The sequence below is a fragment of the Aotus nancymaae genome, unplaced genomic scaffold, assembly GCF_030222135.1.
Source record: "Aotus nancymaae isolate 86718 unplaced genomic scaffold, 86718_ANA_hifiasm-v0.15.2.pri h1tg000001l, whole genome shotgun sequence".
NCBI classification, from domain to species: Eukaryota; Metazoa; Chordata; class Mammalia; order Primates; family Aotidae; genus Aotus; species Aotus nancymaae.
Window position 1 is genome coordinate 10,868,319 of NW_026988412.1, and position 20,900 is coordinate 10,889,218.

The 20,900-nt window shown below is 37.3% G+C and overlaps 1 protein-coding gene across 2 annotated transcripts in view; it reads right to left on the reverse strand.

Moving 5' to 3' along the window:
- The window catches only part of MACROD2 (mono-ADP ribosylhydrolase 2), a 2,078,532-nt gene that overhangs the window by 1,358,495 nt on the left and 699,137 nt on the right, over positions 1–20,900 (reverse strand). For both annotated transcript variants that reach the window (XM_012474868.3, XM_064377970.1), the window contains exon 5: positions 6,125–6,241. In XM_012474868.3, the coding sequence (XP_012330291.2) occupies positions 6,125–6,241 (117 nt within the window). The remainder of the gene's footprint in view (positions 1–6,124; positions 6,242–20,900) is intronic.

A 20,900-nucleotide genomic window follows, 5' to 3' on the forward strand; every position in this document is an offset into this window, starting at 1 on the left:
CATGAAAGCAGCCATAGACAATATGTAAACAAATGGCCACAACTGTGTTCTAATAAAGCTTTATTTATAAAAACAGGCAGCAGGCCTGGCTAACACCTAACAGAGACTCCTTTCCTAGCTCAGGGATCCTTGGCTGCCACCATGCCGCTAATATGGGTTTATTTTGTTAATGGGAGCAACAGACTTATTTTCCCTGGACCTGCATTTCTCTTTGTATTAGAAGAAAGTATTACTTGACATGTCACTTCCTCATAGGAATTTCAAAAGGACTGATGAGCTAGTGTTTCAAAGTACTAAGATTTCTTGATAAAGGGCACAGGAGAAGTACTAATTATTATCAACAGTACATTTTAAGGTACTATCATCTGATTATTGCACCTGGGAATAGAATGTGAACTTGGATTCACACCATTCATTCAAACATATTATGCTATGGTCTCTCACCTTAGAGTTTCCCTTCAAATGATTAATGAAAACCTTGAGTTAGACAATATTACCCCTTGATGCTGTCCAAAGATTAATAGAAGGAATAAAAGAAACAGATTCTACCACTTCATTTACACAAGTTCAATATTTTTCCATTTATCTTTGATGACTATTCAGCCCTGCCAAGAGTGAAGCATTCTAAAGAAATAACTTAGACATGTGAGCTATGCTGAAAACCATCAAATACGGGTGGTATGGTTTCTTTATTTTTATTTATTTTTTCCTCCTTAGGAGGAACTCCATTAAGAGTACATTTTGAAGACAGGAGATTTTGGACCATATATAATTTAAAATATTTTTTCAAAAACACAATGGATAATTGACACTAAATTCATAATTTCTTAGAAATATTAGCATAATTTTTCCTTTATATTCCACCTACTACCAATTATCAACCAGGTTTGACACTTTAAATAATGAATTCATTTGTTAGATATTTCTCTAGTACTTGTGATATACAAGGTACTCTGTTATAAAGGTGGAAAGTTTGCATATCCAACAATAAAAGGTAGCATGTGACAAGTGCCATCAGTATGTTAACATGCAGTATTCTGGAGTGTGAAGTAAAAAGAAGGCATTTTTAGCTCAGGTGACAAGAGAAGACTTGTTTTATGGCAGAAGTGATATTTGAACTGAGTCGGGAAGACAAGTGAAAGGAGCAAAGAAAGAGCTTTCTAGATAACCCAGATAGAGACCCCATGCATAGACATACCATTGTGAGCAATTCATATCATACAAAAGGTTGTAAGTAGTTCAGTGGAAGGCCAAAGGTAATCAGGCTAATGTGTCTGTATTTAAGGAAAAGTCCACTAGCAGATTTTGAGAGGATTAGAGTTACATTTTATTCATTCATTCAACAAGTATCTTTTGAGCCCCTATTATATATCAGACATTTTTAAGCTATATGAATACAGCAATACATTAGAAAAATAGAGTCTCTGTCCTTACTCTTGTAAACAGATAAGAAACAAAATAAATAAGTAAATTACATATTTGAAGATTAAATTTATAGACATGCGATTATAAATTTTAAAAGTGAAGAAATCATAAATAGGTTGGTTAGGGTGACACCTGATGTTTCATTTGAACAAGAGTTGACGTAGGTAAGGAACAAGCCATGCAGGTATGCAGAGGAATGGAGCTCCAGCAGAGGGAATGCCAGTGCAAAGGCTTTGAGGACCAGGTTCACACAAAGCAGCCTGCGTGAGTAGGGGGAGCACAGAAGGAGATGATGTAGAGAAGTAAAGGTCACACCATGTACAGCCTTGTAGACAATTATAAGGACTCTGGACCTAAGGATGTAAATTTCCTAGAACTGTGCAGAATAACTGCAGACAGAAAAGTATTACAAGTAGAGGCGACAGTTGTTTTTTTTAAACTATTTTTCAAGTGAAAAAGTCCTGAAATAATTCACTCATTTTATCCTTCATTTATTCACATTAATTCAGCACATATTCAGGAGACACTATGATAGATATTGACATTGGAACTGTGACTGAGATAGACACATCTTGCCCATGTGAAGATGACTGCCTGGTGGAAAGACGATAGCATGAATAGAAACGTCTCATATGTCAACAAGCTTCTAAAAATCTATAAAAATTTAAATTGTATTATAAATTCAAAAATTATCTAACATTGTAGAGAAAATTCCCAAAAGATCCAATTACATAAACAATCCTCCATCTACTTTCTAAGGCATTTCTTTAGCAATAGCCTTCAAGGAAATATTGACCAATATTCTTCCTACGCTTAAGATTTCTTTTAAAAAGAATGATTGGATATTCTTAACGTCAAAAAGAAATCATTCAAAACATCCAAGCAGTGAAGAGTAAACTAAATATCTGGGGCTTATCATTCTACCATTCACGATGAGTCACAGAACACAGAATACAAGTATAATTAATTCAAATACAAGTATTCATGAATACATTAATTTAGCAAGCATAAAAGAGGCAAAAACCAGCTCAAAATTATCAAGTTTGTCTGTAACCCAGACAACAGCATTTTCCAAACAAATTGCTGATGCATGAAGATATTATCACTTGTGGCTGGATGACTGGCTTTAGTACCCCTATAATGATAAACCCGCTGTCTCAGAGGACAGATAGGAACTAGTCTCTGCTGTCAAACTGTCATGGAATTATTAAATACGGAGGGGAAAAATGACCCAAACACTATGTAATGAGCTCCCTTTTCATTCTCACTACAAAAGCACATCTGTGGATTGTTAATGACTCTGAAACGGATGAACCAAATTGATGAGAACGAAAAACATCTCTCAGGGATAGGGAAAGGGAAAATGAACACACACAATGTTTATAAAACACAATTTAGAATATAAGAGCTTGTGAAAGTACTGTGAAATACTGTAAAGTGGCATAAAAATGTAAGCTATTATTACTCATTTTCATGTTGCTTTCCTTGCTTTCCTTTATGCTTTTAATATAAATCATTAACCTTTTAAATATACAGGAAGAAACAAGACCTAGCCACAAATATTCCATGTTTATGACTTTTATGAGGTGGCACTGCAATGCCTGTTTGGTAATTTCTATTCTATTGGATGAGTTTTTACTAAACACGCCCTGTGAGCTGCATGCAGTGACTTGAGTATATGTTGGCTCTCAGGATCTCAGCGCTCATGGATTCTGTAGCTAGTCCTGTGAACTGACATGCCACTTCTAGCATCATTGACCCTAAAGATCCACTTGCCCCAGGATGCCCATGAAAGCCATACTTCAGCTCAAAGTTATGACTCAAGCATTGGAATTCTTTTGACTTATTGATCTTTGTCCTTCAGTGTTTGGTATTGTGCAAGTCTTCAATAATCCCAAAATAAGATGAATGGCATTCCAAAGAAACTGAATAACTTATTCAGATGGATGTCAAACAGATACAAGCATATTTAAAAAATTATCACATGTGTGATAGTGTGAACCCATACACTAGATACAGCCACCATTTTATTTAGGCACATTTCACGATTCTGAGTATACTGTTCTTTAGAAAGTTCGGATTAGGAGAAATTTGATTTGTGTTTTAATACATAAGAAAGAAAACAGACCGAGACTATTACTTGGCTTAAGGTCAGATACAATTCTGAAAACAGTCAATAATCTTGCCATTATTGTAGCAGTCAGCAATCTTACTTGCTCTCAGGGTGGTATAAGTTAGGTAAATCATGACGGTAGCATGGTATTAGAAAGGAAAAGAACCAACATTTGTAAACATCGCGCTATATAATTCTGCAGAGGGAAATCACTGTCAATACCCAGATCATTATCTCTGAGTTAGAAAGAGAACTCTTCTAAACACCATTGTACACAAAGTGTTTGTTTGACACAAATATATATTCCAAGTAGTAGTGAAGAGCCATTTGGCACATGATTTGACTCTTTCACACTAGGTAAAGACCTTAGCAAAGAAAAGGAAATGAAAAGTCATTAAAGGAAAAATTAAACAGCATATAGTTGATATACAATCATGCATTACTTACCAATGGGGACATGGTCTGAGAAATGACTCCTCAGGTGATTTCACTGCTGTGTAATCATAAGGCGCACTTACACAAACCCAGGTGGTATAGCCTACTACACATCTAGACTATATGATATAGCCTGTTGCTCCCAGGCTACAAACCTGTACAGCATGTCACTGTGCTGAATACTGCAAACTATTGTAACACAATGGTCAGTATTTGTATATCTAAACCTATCTAAACGTAGAAAAGATACAGCGAAAATATAGTACAGGTTGAATCCCTAATCCAAAAATGTGAAACTCAAAATGCTCCAAAATCTAAAACTTTGAGTGCCAATATGATGTCACAAGTGGAAAATTCCACACATAATTTCATGTGACAGGCCCAGTCAAAACACAATCAAAACTGTTTCATGCACAAAATTATTTAAAATATTGCATAATATTACTCTTATGCTATGTGTGTAAGGTGTATATAAAACATAAATGAATTGTGTGCTTAGTCTTTGGTCCCATCTCCAGGTTACCTCATTCTGTATATGCAAACATTTCAAAGCCTGAAAAAAAGATCTGAAATCCAGATCATATCTGGTCTCAAGCATTTTGGATAAGGGATATTCAATCTGTATTGTCATCTTACTGGACCACCGTCACATATGCATTCCATCATTGACCAAAACATCATCAGGCAGCACATGAAAGTACGTTCACTGGAAAACCATCAAGAGCAATATAGGATGCAATATTATATTGATTAAAAAAACTGTTTTAATATACTACTATTTACCACAAATCCTCAAACTTAAACAGACTTTGACAGCTATCTTTAAAATATAACGCACTAGTCTTCCTTCACACATATCCACAGGAAATTCATTGTTAGACAACTTGTATATATATAACCCATAGTATCCTATAGATTATATTATAAATTTTCATTCATGTTTTCTCCACTGCTAAAACATAACCCACAACCAGCTTCACTTCTACATAAAATGTATCAGTGGTATCATTAGAAGTAGGTGAATGGGATAACCAACAAATTGGTGTCTCAATTTCCAGGACAATGCACACCTTAATGTTGCAATGAAACTCTCTACCTCCCTCCTCAGGCCCTGAAGATTATGGGATAAAAAAGCTATTCCTTTAGGTCAAGTACAGTGGCTCACGCCTGTAATCCCAGCACTTTGGGAGGCTGAGTGGGGCAGATCACCTGAGGTAAGGAGTTTGGACCAGCCTGGCCAATATAGTGAAACCCCATCCCTACTAAAAATAAAAAACCAGCTGGGTGTGGTGGCACGTGCCTGTAGTATCAGCTACTTGGGAGGCTGAGGCAGGAGAATCTCTTGAACCCAGGAGGCAGAGGTTGCAGTGAGCTGAGATTGCACCACTGCACTCTAGCCTGGGCAACAGAGTGAGACTCTGTCTCAAGGAAAAAAAAAAAAAAAAAAGGGCTATGCCTTTAACCAGCTTCTCTTTAAGTATTTTATTCCATATGACCTCACCCAGTTGGCTGAATGATTAAGCAACAAGGTCAATCAAATGCAGTACTTCTCTCTATTAAACTATAATGGAAATTTTGACCATTCCACATTCAAAGAGCAAATACATTCTCACACTGACAACCAGATTCCATTGGCTTTTCCTGAAAGCAAAGTATGACAGATGCCTTGGCTGTAATTGCCAATCAGCCTTTACATGGCAGCTGAAAACACAATACATCACTTTGATCTCCTTTCCTCTAAACACAACCACAATCAAGAAACCTGAACAAGAAATAAGAAATTGGCCTCATTTCCAGGAGCTGTCATTCTGTGGCACTTAAATGCTATAATGCATATTTTGCTCATATTTTTATTTCCCTGTTTCAGAGATACTCCGTCAAAGACTTGAATGGTTAAACATCATATGTGTGTATACATACATATATATATACATATGTGTGTGTATGATATATGTGCATACACACACACACACATATATATTTGGAGACCGATTTGGAAAGCACTTTTTATTGCCATGTACAAAATCTGAACTGAAGCACATTTAATTAAATACCACCACTGCCATTTCCTTTTCCAGTTATACACTGGAGTAAAACAAGTTAAGATGTCTCATCTGATTTTGAAACAGTATTCAAAATAGTTCTACTCACATTTTGCAGGCAGGTCGTAGCCACATGTGATTTTCGCATGTCCAGTATCACAGCCATTCAGGTTACGACATTCAGCTAGCAAACAGGGGCCAGCTGCTCTATGAATACAGCCGTCCACTAAGGGAAAGAGAAGAAAGTTAGCTTATATTTGGCTTTTTTTTTTAATTTTTTGAGACTGAGTCTTGCTCTGTCGCCAGGCTGGAGTGCAGTAGTGCGATCTCAGCTCACTGCAACTCTACCTTCTGGATTCAAGCAATTCTAGTGCCTTAGCCTCCTGAGTAGCTGGGACTACAGGTGCGCACCACCACACCTGGCTAACTTTTTTTTTTGTATTTTTATTAGAGACAGGATTTCACCATGTTGGCCAGGATGATCTCGATCTCCTGACCTCGTGATCCGCCCACCTCGGCCTCCCAAAGTGCTGTGATTACAGGTGTGAGCAACCGTGCCATGCCAGCTTTTGGAAATAACTGTAAAGCTCAAGATGAGAAGAGGAAAAGAACTCAATTTGTTCTTCTTGTAAATAACCATAGCCCTTGGAAGAAAATCCAGGGTGTCCATGTTTCACACACTAGCTTGTCTGTGTGTGTACGTGTGTCTGTGTCTGTGGTGAGGGGAAGGTTTGTGTGGTGAACAGAAGTAGAAGACTTACAGAAGTGGTGTGCTAAACAACAGGTTCTCTGGGGTGGGAGAATCCTTGATGTGTAGCATTTTCCCACTTCAATGGTATAATTCCTTTCCCCATATCCAATTTTAAGCTATTAACTTGATGTCACTGAACACAGGGTTGGGAAGAAATGCTCACAATTTTCTCTCTCTCCTGAGCTGGTGAGGGTTGCCTTGAATACACCACAGGTTAGAGAAGAAAAAAGGTCAGAAAGAAACCTAGAAAGGCACTCTAAAACATTGGTGCTCACCTCAAAACTGAAAGAGTAGAAGTAAAGCTACCAAAATCAAAACTAAACCTTTTAGCAACTACTCCCGGCAACAGAATGACACAAACCTGATTGTGTTTCTGCAGGGTGTCTGACTGTGGGCCTCGCTTAACACCCATAAGACCACCCCTCACTCTCACTTGGCAGGGCCTGAAGGAGAAATTCTGTGCTGCTCCGACTCTGCCAGAGGGGCAGGCTTTGTGTCCGTGACCAGCCTCAGCTCTCATCAGCTCTCTGGCTTTACACCAGGGCCCCTTTCACATCCAGGCATCACAAATTACCTTTTGAAAGCACAAATTTGATGTCACTGGAAATTAAAACTCTCTATGTGTGAGTGCACACACTAAAAGACCACAGACACATAAATTAGGAAATTGAGAATTTGGGATTTTAGTTGTTATTGAATGGGCCCTTTGGACAGAAAAAAAAAAAAGCAAGATTGCAAAATAAAGGAAAAGAGAGAACAATAGTAATCTGGAATGTGAAAGTAGACAGAATATTACAGGTCTGAAGACTTCTCCTTCTCTCCACAGTTCGTAACACCATGCAATTGATCCTTACTCTTTATTATCATTATCATTATTATTATTATAGAGGAAGCTGGATATGGGACAGGCTATTGGCACTCAGGGAAGTATAACTTGTCTAATGTCTACGTTGGCTTCTGCTGCCACTGCATGGCATGGAGGCATCACTTTCTGCCCCACAATTGTCCTAGGGAAACAAGATTATCTGGCCTTTATTACATCACCACTTGCATATCGACAAAGTCTGACAATTAACCTGAACCTCAAAGACACTCACAATAAAATTAATTCACTCCAGACTACACTAGACTGAGTGTTTCACAAAATCTAGGTTGAAATCCAGACTGTGAACATTAACTAGACATGTGATGCTCCAAGCACTGGTTTTCTTACAAGTCCTTACCAATAATGGTAGTATCTCATGTAGTTACAAAGTTAAAAGCCTATCAATGCCATAGACTGCAACACAGCAGTTAAAAAGAATAGGCCAGCTTTATAGGTAAACAGAGTCCTTCACATGAAAAGACTTCACAGTGGAAATACCAGGTGTGTTTACAACACTATACACACACACGTACATATATATACACACACACACACACACACACTAAATATACATATATGGGTATATATATGTAAAAAACTATATATATGTAACGTGTATCTATATATTCAGCACACATATATATGAAAATATATGTACCTTTGGTGATCTGATTATAATACTGGAAACAGGGTAAGACTACTGAATAAGGGAAAAAATTATGTCCTAATTTCTCTACATATGAATTTTTTTCACAAGAGTTTTAAGAAAAGTATTTTAAAGCAAATAGTTTCTTCTTGGCAAAGAGATAGTTACTTTGCGAAAATAGGACTTGCTAGCATACTTAAACATATGCTGTCTGTCAGATATTATCTGCATTATTTAGATTGCACCCTAATGCAGTTTGCAGATATTTAATTCTCAAAATTTTCATGGTTATCCCAGTATTCCTGACTGCATTTGGGCAATGAAAGTCTAGCTGAAGAGCTATTTAATAATAATGACTACAGCTTAAATGTACCAAATGCATCCATGTGCCGGGCACTGCACTGAGGACAACGTTATAAGGTGTATACTAATTTCATCATCTCCATTTCAAAGGATCTTAGAAGACGTCAGTAACTTGCCTACATTCACAAAGTACTCACAATGTGATTCAAAACCCCAGATTTGTCTGATGCTGTAACCATGCTCTTAACCCTTATAAATTGCTGCCTTCTCAATTCCTGCATGTGGCATAGCGAAGCATTATATTACATTATTTTTAAATTTCCATCCATTCTATTTATGACTTATAATGTACAGACAATCAAATGCACAGATTTTGTGTGCAGTTTTGACAAGTTTTAACAATTGTGTGCATTTATGTAACCATGATGTTAATAAAGATACAGAACCTTTCCATCAAGCCAAAAAGTTATCTTCTGCCCCTTTTTTTTTTTTTTTTTTTTTTTTGAGACAAAGTCTTGCTCTGTTGCCAGGCTGGAGTGCAGTGGTGCGATCTCCGCTCACTGCAACCTCCACCTCATGATTTCAAGCCATTCTCCTGCCTCCGCCTCCCAAGTAGCTGGGACTTCAGGCATATGCCACCACAACCAGCTAATTTTTGTATTTTTAGTACCGATGGGGTTTCACCATGTTGGCCAGGATGGTCTCAATCCCTTGACCTCATGATCGTCCCACCTCTGCCTCCCAAAGTACTGGGATTACGGGTGTGAGCAACATGCCCAGCCTACTTTGCACACTTTCTATTCATTTTTCCCTCACCTCACCCAGAGGGAGTTCCTGTTCTGACTTTGATCACCAGAACTGTTTTACCTGTTATATAATTTCAAACTTCATATAAAGATAGACTGCCTTCTTTTACTCCACATATTAAACATTTCTGAGATTCATCTGTGTTGTATATATTTAGACTTCATTCCTATATATTTCTAACACTCCATTGTTGAATATGCTGTAATTTCTTTATCCATTCATCTGTGAATGGACATTAGACTATAGTTTTTATCTATTATGAATAAATCTGCATACTTGTATAAACCATCTTGTAGCTATATGTTTTTATTTCCATTGGACAAATATCACTAGGTGAAATTACTAGGTAAGTATATATTTTATTGTATAAATAATTAACATACAGTTTTCCCAAATGATTACCATGTTACACTAACCCCAGCAATGTAAAAGAGTTCAAACTGTGGCAATCTCTTGGTGTTGTCAGCCTTTTAATGTTGGCAATTCTTACGACTATAAAGGAGTATTCAATGTACATTTCCCTGATACCGAATGATGTTTGGTATCTTGTCAAATGTATATTGGCCATTCATATATCTTATTTTTGGAAGTGTCTGCTCATGTCTTTTACTATTTTTTGTTGTCTTTTTATTACTGAGTTGTGATAAATCTGTTATTAATTCCATCCCAATTTTTAAAATTTCAGATATTTAATTTTTCTCATTCTTGAAATTTCCATTTGGTTCTTCTTCTTACTATTTTCCTGTCACTCCTGAAATTTGCCATCTTCTCACCCATTCTATTTATCTTGTCATATAAACTCCTTAACAGATTTTACATAGTTATTTTAATGTCCCTGTGTGCCAATTCCATCATCTAGGTCAGCTATGGGTCTGTTCGTATTGACTCATTTTTCATTTGACTCTGGGATTCTTTTTATTATTTATTTGCATGTCTAGTAATTACTGATGGCATATTGAAACGTGTGTATAATATACGGTAGAGGCTTTAGATTCTATTATCTTCCTCCAGTGTTGAAGTGTGTTCTAGCAGCAGGTAAAATACTGTCAGGTGATATGGACATTTTGTTAAGGTGGGTCTATTTCAGTTTTTCCTTCAGTTCTAGGATAAATCCCTTAGTCCCAAGATACAGTCTTTACTCCTATCACGTGGGCCTTCTGGAGTTTCAATGGAAAACCCAAGGTGTTAGCCAACCCCCTCTAACTTGGGGAGAACTAAAATTCCAAATTCTACAGACATGCAGTTAAGAAGCTGCTGAATTATTTGCTCAGTTCTTTACACCTTCTAGCTTTTATTTTCTTCCTAGGCTTCTTAGAGTCTTTCTCTGAATATGCATAGACTCAACCAAGGATTAAAGAGAGGTTTATTCATAGATTTGGGGGCTAACCCATCTGTGACTCTTTCCTTTCTGGCATCTCCTCCTCAATTTCTATTCTGACAATCCTGAATTCAGTCCTTCGGTTTCCCATGCCAATAAACTATTGCTTTCTGTTTGATCCCTCTCAGCCACTTACCATATGAGTTAAGGAGGACCCTCGGGGTCAAAGTTACGTGATCTCTTAAATGTGGATCTAAGTGTGGTTTCCTTATTCCACAGATGGAAGCCCTTTTAGTTTCAGCCTACTTTTAGTTACTTGCTAGTGCCAATAAACAGTTTCTGTCATTGCTTACATTTTGTCAAGAATTTATAATTACTATTGGTAGGAAGGTCATCTGATACATGTTAGTCTGTCATTATAGAACACTGGAACTATATAACACATTTTCAATTAGTTAGAACATGATCTCCTATTATTTCAGAGCTATATTTGTGGCCCTTGCAAAAAACAATGTGTGAGAGAAAAAGGCAATGCTTCAAAGTATGTCTTTGAAAGACAAAAAGGTAATATCCTTAAATGTACAAACTCAACATAAGAGTTTAAAATTCTCTAATCTATTGTCAATTCTGTTGCTAGACTTATTTTTCTAAAATGTGAGTCTGATCTTACTAATTCCTAAAGTAATGTTTGTTATTCTTCATATCTTCCTTTGTAAAACACTAATTCCAAATTATGGTGTTTAGACCCTTCATAAATGTTCCAACTTACCCTCCCAATCCTCAGAGCATCCTACGCCTTCTCCCTTCACGTCCTCTGATTTGGCCACACCCAAGACCTCACTATTCTGTAGACAGCGTGACATCCTTGGCAAGGTGCCCTCTACCCAGGCTTTATATTCCCTCTCCTTTTCTGCCTAGCGAGGTCTTTCCCATTTGTCAATTTCTAGCTCAAATGTTTTCTCCTTTAAGAGACCATTCAGAACTGGACAAAACAAATGTCTCTTTATGTTCTCATAATATTCTGGTCTGCACCCTTATTGTCATATTTATCAACTGTTTTATAGTTATTACATAAACACAGCAGAATGCTTACATGCATTCTCCTTAGTCTCAGTTCCTTGAAGGAACAGGAGGTGGCTTATTCTTTTGTTTATTCCCAGCTAATAAATGACTCTCTAACTGCTTAGTACAGTTGATTTCGATTCAATTAAATTTGAGAGGAAAAGTCATATGGCTTATTTTTACTTGAGACAATACTGAGGAAGTGGTTAGGCTGCTCAAATCTAAGGAATTAGAAAGTAAAACGTAAAGTCAAATACACAGCGCGTGTTGTCGTCACAGATCTGGTGATGAGGTTCTATATTAGAAGCATTATAATTCATTGAATCTGAAAGTTCACCCCCTTCTCTACTCAGATCTAGTGCAACGTGCAGCAAGCCTTGCCTTTTGGCTTCACGAAGGGTCAGAATATAAACACAGCAGGCTGAATAGTGACAAGATGTGGAATACAAGACAGTAGCATTTCTCCCATCTACCCTGGGGAGGTGGATAGGGTGGAGACCCACGGTTTGCACTTGGGCCTGACACAGACTGTCTAAACCTAATCACCACTAAAAAATAAAAGAAAAAGAACAGAACCCAAGATCAGAAGTCTAAGAGAGGAAAAAAAGTAGAATACAATCTTCTAGAGAGCAATAGGACTGCCATGCTTCTTATCATACCAGAAATATATATCCTATAGGAAAAAAGACAACTGAGCTCCATAAGTAAACAGAACAACGATATATATAATTTTTCAAGATGACTGAGGCTAGACTGCTGTTTGTTCACCAAAGCCCATTTGGTTTTCTTCCTGGGCTGTGTTAGCAAGACAGTACTTCCCAACCACTCTTGTAATTTTAGGGGTTGTGAGACTGAGTCCTGTTTAAAGAATATGTGTAAAAGTGATATAACTGTTTTTATATCCATTCTCTAAAAATCCCGCACAAGGTCCTCCACATGACCTTCCATTGTCTGCAGGCTGAATGCAGGGGCTCCAGGCAGGACACCAATGCCCCAGGAGATGGCACAGAGACCAGACAAAATTTCCTGAGTCTCTAAATAACTGTGTGGAACAGAACTTCACTCCCACTTCCCATACTAGACTATGAATCAGGTGATAAACCTTTATTATGTAGAACTACTAAAATTTGGGAATGCTTGCAACACCAGTTTCCCTTAACTAATACGTTCATTTCTATTGTAAATATCATGATGACAATTTTCATTTCACTGGATCATTGTTATTTTTTTTAAACCTGTGCAAAAAATTCAGCTTTGATTACTAGAATGAATGAATTGACCAAGCACATTTCCGTAGGTATGTCTCAGAGTCCTTAATCATGCTGGAATCTGAAGACTTGGTGAGCACCCAAAGCCAGGCTCTCCTACTCATTCAAATAGTTGTTTCTCTTACTTAGTGACTGAAACCAGACTAATAGAAGATTAAAGCTGAGGACCGCCTAGAGACTGCCTGTGGTAAGGTCAGCTAGTATTCAGGTGAACACTGAGGTCACTCACAGGGCTGCTCTTCGTCAGGACTGAGGGGAGTTTAGCTCAATCTAAAGGCTAGGCTTTCTGCTGTACTGACATACCTGTCATTTACCATCCTGACAGGAAGGCCAAAATGCTTGCAGGCAGATGGTTAACTAAGGCAAGGACTTTGACTCCCGGACATATTTTCTCCAATTATCTAGCAAAGGCTGAATTCAGAGGACTTCAGCCTATTAATTAGGCCATTTTAGTCAGCTTTTCCTTAAATGATAACCTAAAGAATTGCACAGTTGAGGGCGGGGTAGAAAGATAGGTTTCAGTTATGCTTGAGGGGAACTGTTGTCACTTGTGTTAATATTACTTTGGGGCTTAGAGTTTGAGGATGTTCTTATAGAATAGTCCTATTCCACTGTTTAGATGGCTAAAATAAAGGCAAAAGAAATAGGACATGAAACCACCTCAGTTTTTTTTTTTTAACTTAAGATTTATTTTGCCCCAGAGAGTCCTATCTGGCTCTCTGACATTCCTCAGGTAAAGCTCCTCATTTTATAAGCAAATGAACAGGTTGATCCTGAAAAGACAAAAAGCAAGCTGCAAAGCATGGAACAGAAATTGATCAGGTACTGTACAGTAGTTAATGTAGAGCTATCAGAAAATAAAAATAAAAGAGAACCAAGACGGAGTTCTAAATACAGGTTTTGAAAAACACGAAACGCACCATTTAGTGAAATCCAGTTATTTTAGAAATTGGCCCTGTGTGGTCTCCTTGTCTTACAAAGATAATTTTCTAAACAGTTTTTAGCAAGGGAGATTTTGGATTTCTTGGATTTTCACATATTCATTTAATCTTCTTTTGTAAATAAAAGATGGTAACTTCATCAAAAAGCAGCCGCATAAATCACATTAGCCTAAAAAGTAAGAGGCTTCTCTCATTGAATATAAATCTCTAAGAAGCCCAAGAGGATACAACAGGGTTCTTTAAAAATCAAATCAACATAAATTTGTTAGACGGCTACCTTACACAAAGCATTCTGCAAGAAGCTGTGGGGAAATTAAATAATAATATTAACAATAACAATCATAATGCCATATTTTGAAGATATGCTGTGTGCCCACTGGTGTGCTAAGTGACTTGCAAGCTTTCACTTTTTAAGAGGTAGTGTTATGAAGTAGAAAGAGGATGGTTAAGGTGTCAGATGGCAGAGATCTGAATCCTAGTGCTACCATTTAAATCTCTATTTCTTGATTTTCTTGTCTCATCCTCATAGGACCTTCACTCAAAATGATAGGATTTTCGTGAGTGAATTGACAAGCACTTTTAATAATGCCTGGCATAGCAAGTATGCAATACATTTTGTCTATAGTATCTCTAATCATCATAAAAATTTTGAACGAAAGAACTCACTAGGATCACTACTTAATAAATAAAGAGGTAGAAGTTAAGTAATCACTGCAAGATCATGGAGAAGCTGGGGTCAGAGCCCATGTTTGCCTGAACTTAAAGTCTGTGTTATAAATCCCTACTCTCTTCTACCCCCATTCATGCAAAGAAGAAAAGAAATATATGCCATGGTCTCTTTCCTTGGAACCCAAATGAATAGGGCAGAAAGCTCAGAATCATGAGTACTTTAGTATGTAGAATACTTCTTTTAATAGATTGACAAACTTTTATGGGATGTGTCACATGTTAATGTATTACATTTTATAAAACACTTTGACAAAATTATCACAAATTTAATTTGCAAAATATTTTGCAAGGTGATCTTGGGCTTTATTACCTTTTCTGTTTTTTGTTTTGTTTTGTTTTTTTTTTAGATGGAGTTTTGCTCTTGTTGCCCAGGCTGGAGTGCAACGGACTGATCTCGGCTCACTGCAACCTCCGCTTCCCAGGTTCAAGCAATTCTCCTGCCTTAGCCTCCTGACTAGCTGGGATTACAGACACCCACCACCACATCTGGCAAATTTTTTATATTTTTAGTAGAGACAGGGTCTCTCCATGTTGGCCAGTCTGGTCTCAAACTCCTGACCTCAAGTGATCCGCCCGCCTCAGCTTCCCAAAGTGTTAGGATTGCAGGCGTGAGCCACCACACCCGGCCACATTTCCCATTTTCCAGTTGAAGAAATTCAACAAGTTCAAGAACAGATGACTTGTGTAAGGTCATCCACCTAAGTGGCAGATATGAATTCAGATTTTATGTCCCTAAAATTATGGGCAATGCCACCATGGGAGCCTGGTAAAAATGCAGTGGAAACCCAGAGTCTGCATTTCATAATCTCTGCAAATAATGGAGGCACACACTGCCAGTTGAGAACTTTGAGAAGCATTCCTCCACATTATCTTGTTTTATTCACACAGCTCCAGAGAGAGGTGAGCAATTGAGCCCTGTGGTAAGTGATCTGCGTATTCACTGGACACATGAAACCATGAGTCCTGACTCTCATAAATCAGAAGATCCTCTCTAAATTTAATTAAAGCCTTGCTCTCACATTCCTCCACAAGTCCTAATCAAATATCCAAAGAGGAAAGTCCCTACCCTTAAAAGTTTGCATTTAAAGCAGGCTGTATTAACTGGAACTAGAACTAAATTCAATGGCAAGTAGGATTTTGATTAAACACGGTTTCAATCAAAGCTATACATGGGAATCATGAAATATCTTGGGCATGAGGAGGTGCTTGATGTACAGTCTCCAAAGTGAGGCTACAAGACATTCATATAAAGGATTAAAAAATATACTCAAACTTTAATTGATATTTACAATTTTTATCTAAAAAGATAAAAATGAAGTTTGAGTTTATTAATATTTAATACAGAGATTAACAGTAGCGCTTGTGTATAATTTATAAGCAAACATACACATACATATATGTTCCCAATATTTGTACTGAGAGAGGTACACAATCAAGAACATCTGGAGTCCACAGATCTGGTAATTAAAACGGCTTGAGAATCAAAATGCCAGTCTCTGTCACTTAGAATTTCTGCATCTATATAATGGGTATAATATTAGTATCAAACTCGTAGAGTTCTTATGAGAATTGAATGAGATAATGTGTACAGTGCTTAGCACACAGTGCCTGAATAAGTGCTCAAAGAATCTTACTGTGGTAGACCTTTTGTAAAAGCTGCAGCAATTACTTCCTTTTTTGTATCCATGCCCTTGGCCATATGACTCTGCAGCTCCTCCCATCAAGAGATAGAATCTAATTCCCCACCCCTTGAATCTAGGCTGATCCCATGACTTGCTTTGGTCAATAGAATGAGGCAAAAGTGACTCTGTGCCAGTACTAGTCCTAAGTCTCAAGAGGCCTTTCATGCTTCTGCTCACTCTCTTGAAACTCTGCTCAGCTCCCATGTGAACTAGTGCAGGCCAGCTAGCAAAAGGATGAGAGATGATGGGGACAGGATTAAACCATCTCAACGGAGGCCATCCTAGACTAGCCAACATTCAGCTTTCCTGGCAATTGACCAGACATACGAGTGAGCCCATATAAGAGAAAAAGTACTGTCCAGCTTTATGGTGAACCCATAGAATCAATAATTAAATAGCTGTTGTTTTAAGCCACTAAACTTTGGAAGTGGTTTGTTATACAGATAGTCATCATCATCATCATCATCATCATCATCATCAGAAAGGATACAAAGCAAGAATCCACTCTCAAAGGAAGACACAAAAGAATAAGGTTAAATAGCTGTCCTAACTCCTTTGGGAGGAAAAACAAAATAGCTGAAGTAATCAGGTGAAAAGTGGATTCCATTAGAGGTCACCTATAGCCTGCATGAAAGATTCATGTGTCAGGTACTGAATGGCATCAGTGTTTCCTTCAGGGAGCAGAAGAAACATCTGTGAGAAAACACAACGCAGTGACAAGGTGATCTACATCTTGAAGCTTCACAGATGTGAGGAATTTGGTTAGGTTATTTGAGACTGCCTTGGGCTGACTTAAAAATTACCTTCTGTTATGAACCTCTCATCTTGTTGGTCAACTTGAAGATGAGATCTGGGCCGTGATCCCAGGAGAAGATAAGTATAATAGAATAAATATTTACACATTTTTAAGATCAGGAACTTGCAGCAGTTTTTAGTTAGTTATGGATAACACACTAGCATTCTTCATCTCAAATCCAAAAACATAGGGACTGATCTTTAAAAACCAGGAGATTCTTCTTTCTCCCAGACTCTAAGATCTAAATAATAGGCACATACTCAGGAAACAATGACTTTTATTTCTCTTTTTGAACTTGAAGTAGCAAATGAGGAAAAAACAATGTTTCTCAGAAATGTTTATAGTAGACCCTTAAAATTTCTTGGAAAAATATGAAACAATGACTTATAATTAGAGTTGAGAGCAAAAAAGTCAAGCTGATTAAAATCCTGCTCAGAGTATGATAAAGATGTATTTTCCTGACACTAAATTCATGGTAAACAAAATATTTTAAGACCTAGTTCATGCATTTTCTTCCACATATGCATAATCCCAATTTAAAAAGCAATTCTAAATCAAAGAAAGTATCATTATGACATAGATCTGTGGTTGCCTACCCACTATCAATTCTCATTTTTCCTGCTAACAGAATCCCTGTATTATTGGCTAGGCTATATGTTCAACTAGAATCTATGTTTATCAGTGTCTCTTTCAAAGATGAAAAAGATGAGCGACCAATTTAGATGGAGGTAGATGCCATTGGGTGGGCTTCCAGGCAAGCTTATTACAAAGGGCTTACTCCCACAGCAGATCTTTGTTATTTATTTATTTATTATTTATTATTACTGATTTCCTACTCATCCACCTTCCTGCTTAAAGACTAGCACATGGTGGTAAGACTTCAGCAGCCACCTAGTGAGCATGAGAGTGCTGACTACACTATGGTGTGGTAGAAAGAATAGTTGGGAGGTGTCTCAGTCTCTGACATCATCTGTAGAAGAGTCACATTAGCCCTTAACTATTTCTCATTCGATGAGAGAAAACATTTTTTTTTTCTTTAAAAAATGAGTTTATGTTTTGTGTATGTCACTATCTGGGATACAGAAGGTGTTTCTGTAACTTGAAGCCTAATGCCATTTCCAACGTTGTAGGCCTATATCTCATTTATCTGAGATATATTCCTTGACATTCTGGATAAGAAATTTCTCTTTGGTCATAACAGAAGTGTTAAATTACTGGGAAATTCTGAGCTGACAAAACGTTGTGAAAAGAATGCCAGCATGGGAAAAACCCCCAGCAGTTCACTGAAAGGTCCAGGGGAGTGCTGACCACACCACTAAAGAAACGGCAGCTGGAAAAACCTAGAATGTGCCAGTCTGGTAGCCATGCAACCTGAAGATTGCTTATATTTTGTCAGCTCTCACCAGGCAGGGATATTTCCATCAAAAATAAGGCTGAATTTACTCATGTTAGGTACTATTAAAGGACCCAGAGAAGAGAATGAAGATCATATTTTCTGGTATTTCAGAGAGACAGTCTGAATGAGGAGTAAATTTGTCATCAGAGATGACAGGGATTTTCAGGCAAAGAATATACTAGCTAGTGAAAATGGTGCTATAAGATGTTATTAAATTGAAGACATCTCTAGTATTCTGAAGAGTTCCTCAAAAGCTCGGTAACATACCTTTTTAAAAACAATTGGTAAATTTACTTGAAAATAAAAAGTACACAGTTCTTTTTCAAGAACATCCTCATTCCTCCAGCCAGACAGAGACTCTTCTCAGGGGCAGGCCCTAACATTATATTCCTTGAAAGAATAATTCCCCAAAATAATCTTCAAACCCATTCTTACTGGAGTCTAAGCAGTAACGGAAATTTTGACCTTAAGGAAAGAGGAAATAGGTATATTTGCAAGGCACACATTGTGCCCTTGTTTCTGTGGAAGTCTCCTTCAGAGATCAGTTCAAGCACAAGTACAAGGGGAGGGAGATGTTTCCCTTTCCAAAAAATAAGAAATGAACCAACTTAATGGTTCCTTTTCTACCAAAAACTTCCCCCCAGTGGCTGGGGACGCAAGGTCAGAACTGGGGATGATGTAGGTCAATATTAACAGGTGCCTCTGAGACAACCTCATTTGTTTTATCAGAGAATGAGATCTATGGAGAAAGATAATCTTTCCTCAAGGAATTCAGCTTTTAAACTTCAATCGTGTTATAGAATCTCTTCTCCTAATTTTCTTCCTACAAAGAAGTAAATACGTCGTTTTATGGCTTATACCCCATCTGCTCCAGGAAATACTAATGGCTTTAGGTAAGATGATAAAGGATTAAAAATATTAAGGAGCAAGAAAGAAATCACTCTGAACTTTTACCTGGGTTTCTAAAGAAAAATGATTTTTAAAAACCTGTCTGTGTATGGGTATTTGCAAAACTATAAAATCTTGAAACATACAAAAGATAATCTGTTTTGGCAAACGTTTCGCCATTCACTCGCTTTTCATACTTTAAAAGGACTAATGACTGTATCTGTAACTCTGGAGAGGAGATGGCCAATAAGAAGCCCCTTTCTCCAAACTACACACATAAAGATGACATTTATTGCTCCAATCCAAACATCGACTTTCTTTCTTTCCATTATTTGTTAAGAGGAGCTTTAAGGGATGATTATCATATGAAAAAATAACTTAGGAGAAGAAAACATCTTGATCACTTTGCCAAGCAATAAAATTATTCTTTTTGACATTTTTTTCTGATTAAGTTGAGCTTTACTTAATAAAGACTATTTTTTTTTAGCAGAGAGCTACTTATTTTCTGCAGTCCACAACTTGATTCTGTTTTTCATAGGAAAAAAAGTATTCAATGGGGCTCATAGTTTATAATTTTGATGAAATTTTAGTCTTTTTTGTTATAAAAAAGTATTTGTGTATAGATGAAGATTTTGCCCTTATAACTTCTAAATTTTCATGGAAATGTGCATTAAAAAATTCTAAAAGAGCAAAAAAAGCATCCCGTATCAAATTCAATTTTAGCATTAAACATTTTTAATATATACTGAAATGAGAATAGCATGAACAGTGTCACATGTGATTTTTATAACTAAACTTGTATCCTCATGTACTCATTTAAAATTTTTCTAAATTAATAGGTTGAGACATGTTTTTCCTTAAGAAAAATTAATTCTAGAACTATTTCTTTATGTAAAGAAAGTAGCCATTTGCCAAATGGAACCTATAGGGGGATCCCAGTATGAATCAAACGTGCAGTGAACTTCCAGGCCCCATACCCTAGGCCTGTGTTATTTGAATGTCAGTGGAGCCCCACCTCCAGACCTTCAAAGATGCTCTTCTCCTGCAAGGCAGCTACCAAAGAAAAATACATTTACAGAAGTAAATGGAGCAAATTATCCAGTTTTCTACCCCTTATTCGAAATCCAGGCCCAGTCATCAGGTCCAAAACATGTGCTTTATGGTCTCTTGTGGACGACTCTCCCTCTAAATCTATTTGCTCCCTCTCTGAGACACTGGGGTTTTCTCTTCAGAATGGTAGCTGAAAGGATGCTACACAAAGTTACACAAAGTTTTATGCTAAAGAAGCATTTATGCATTTATTTAGTGAGAAGTGAGAGGTTTTTTGGGGGGAAGGGTGACAGGGTCTGACTCTGTTGCCCAGGCTAAAGTGCAATGGTGCAATCATAGCTCACTGCAAACTCAAACTCCTAGGCTCAAGTGATCCTCCTGCC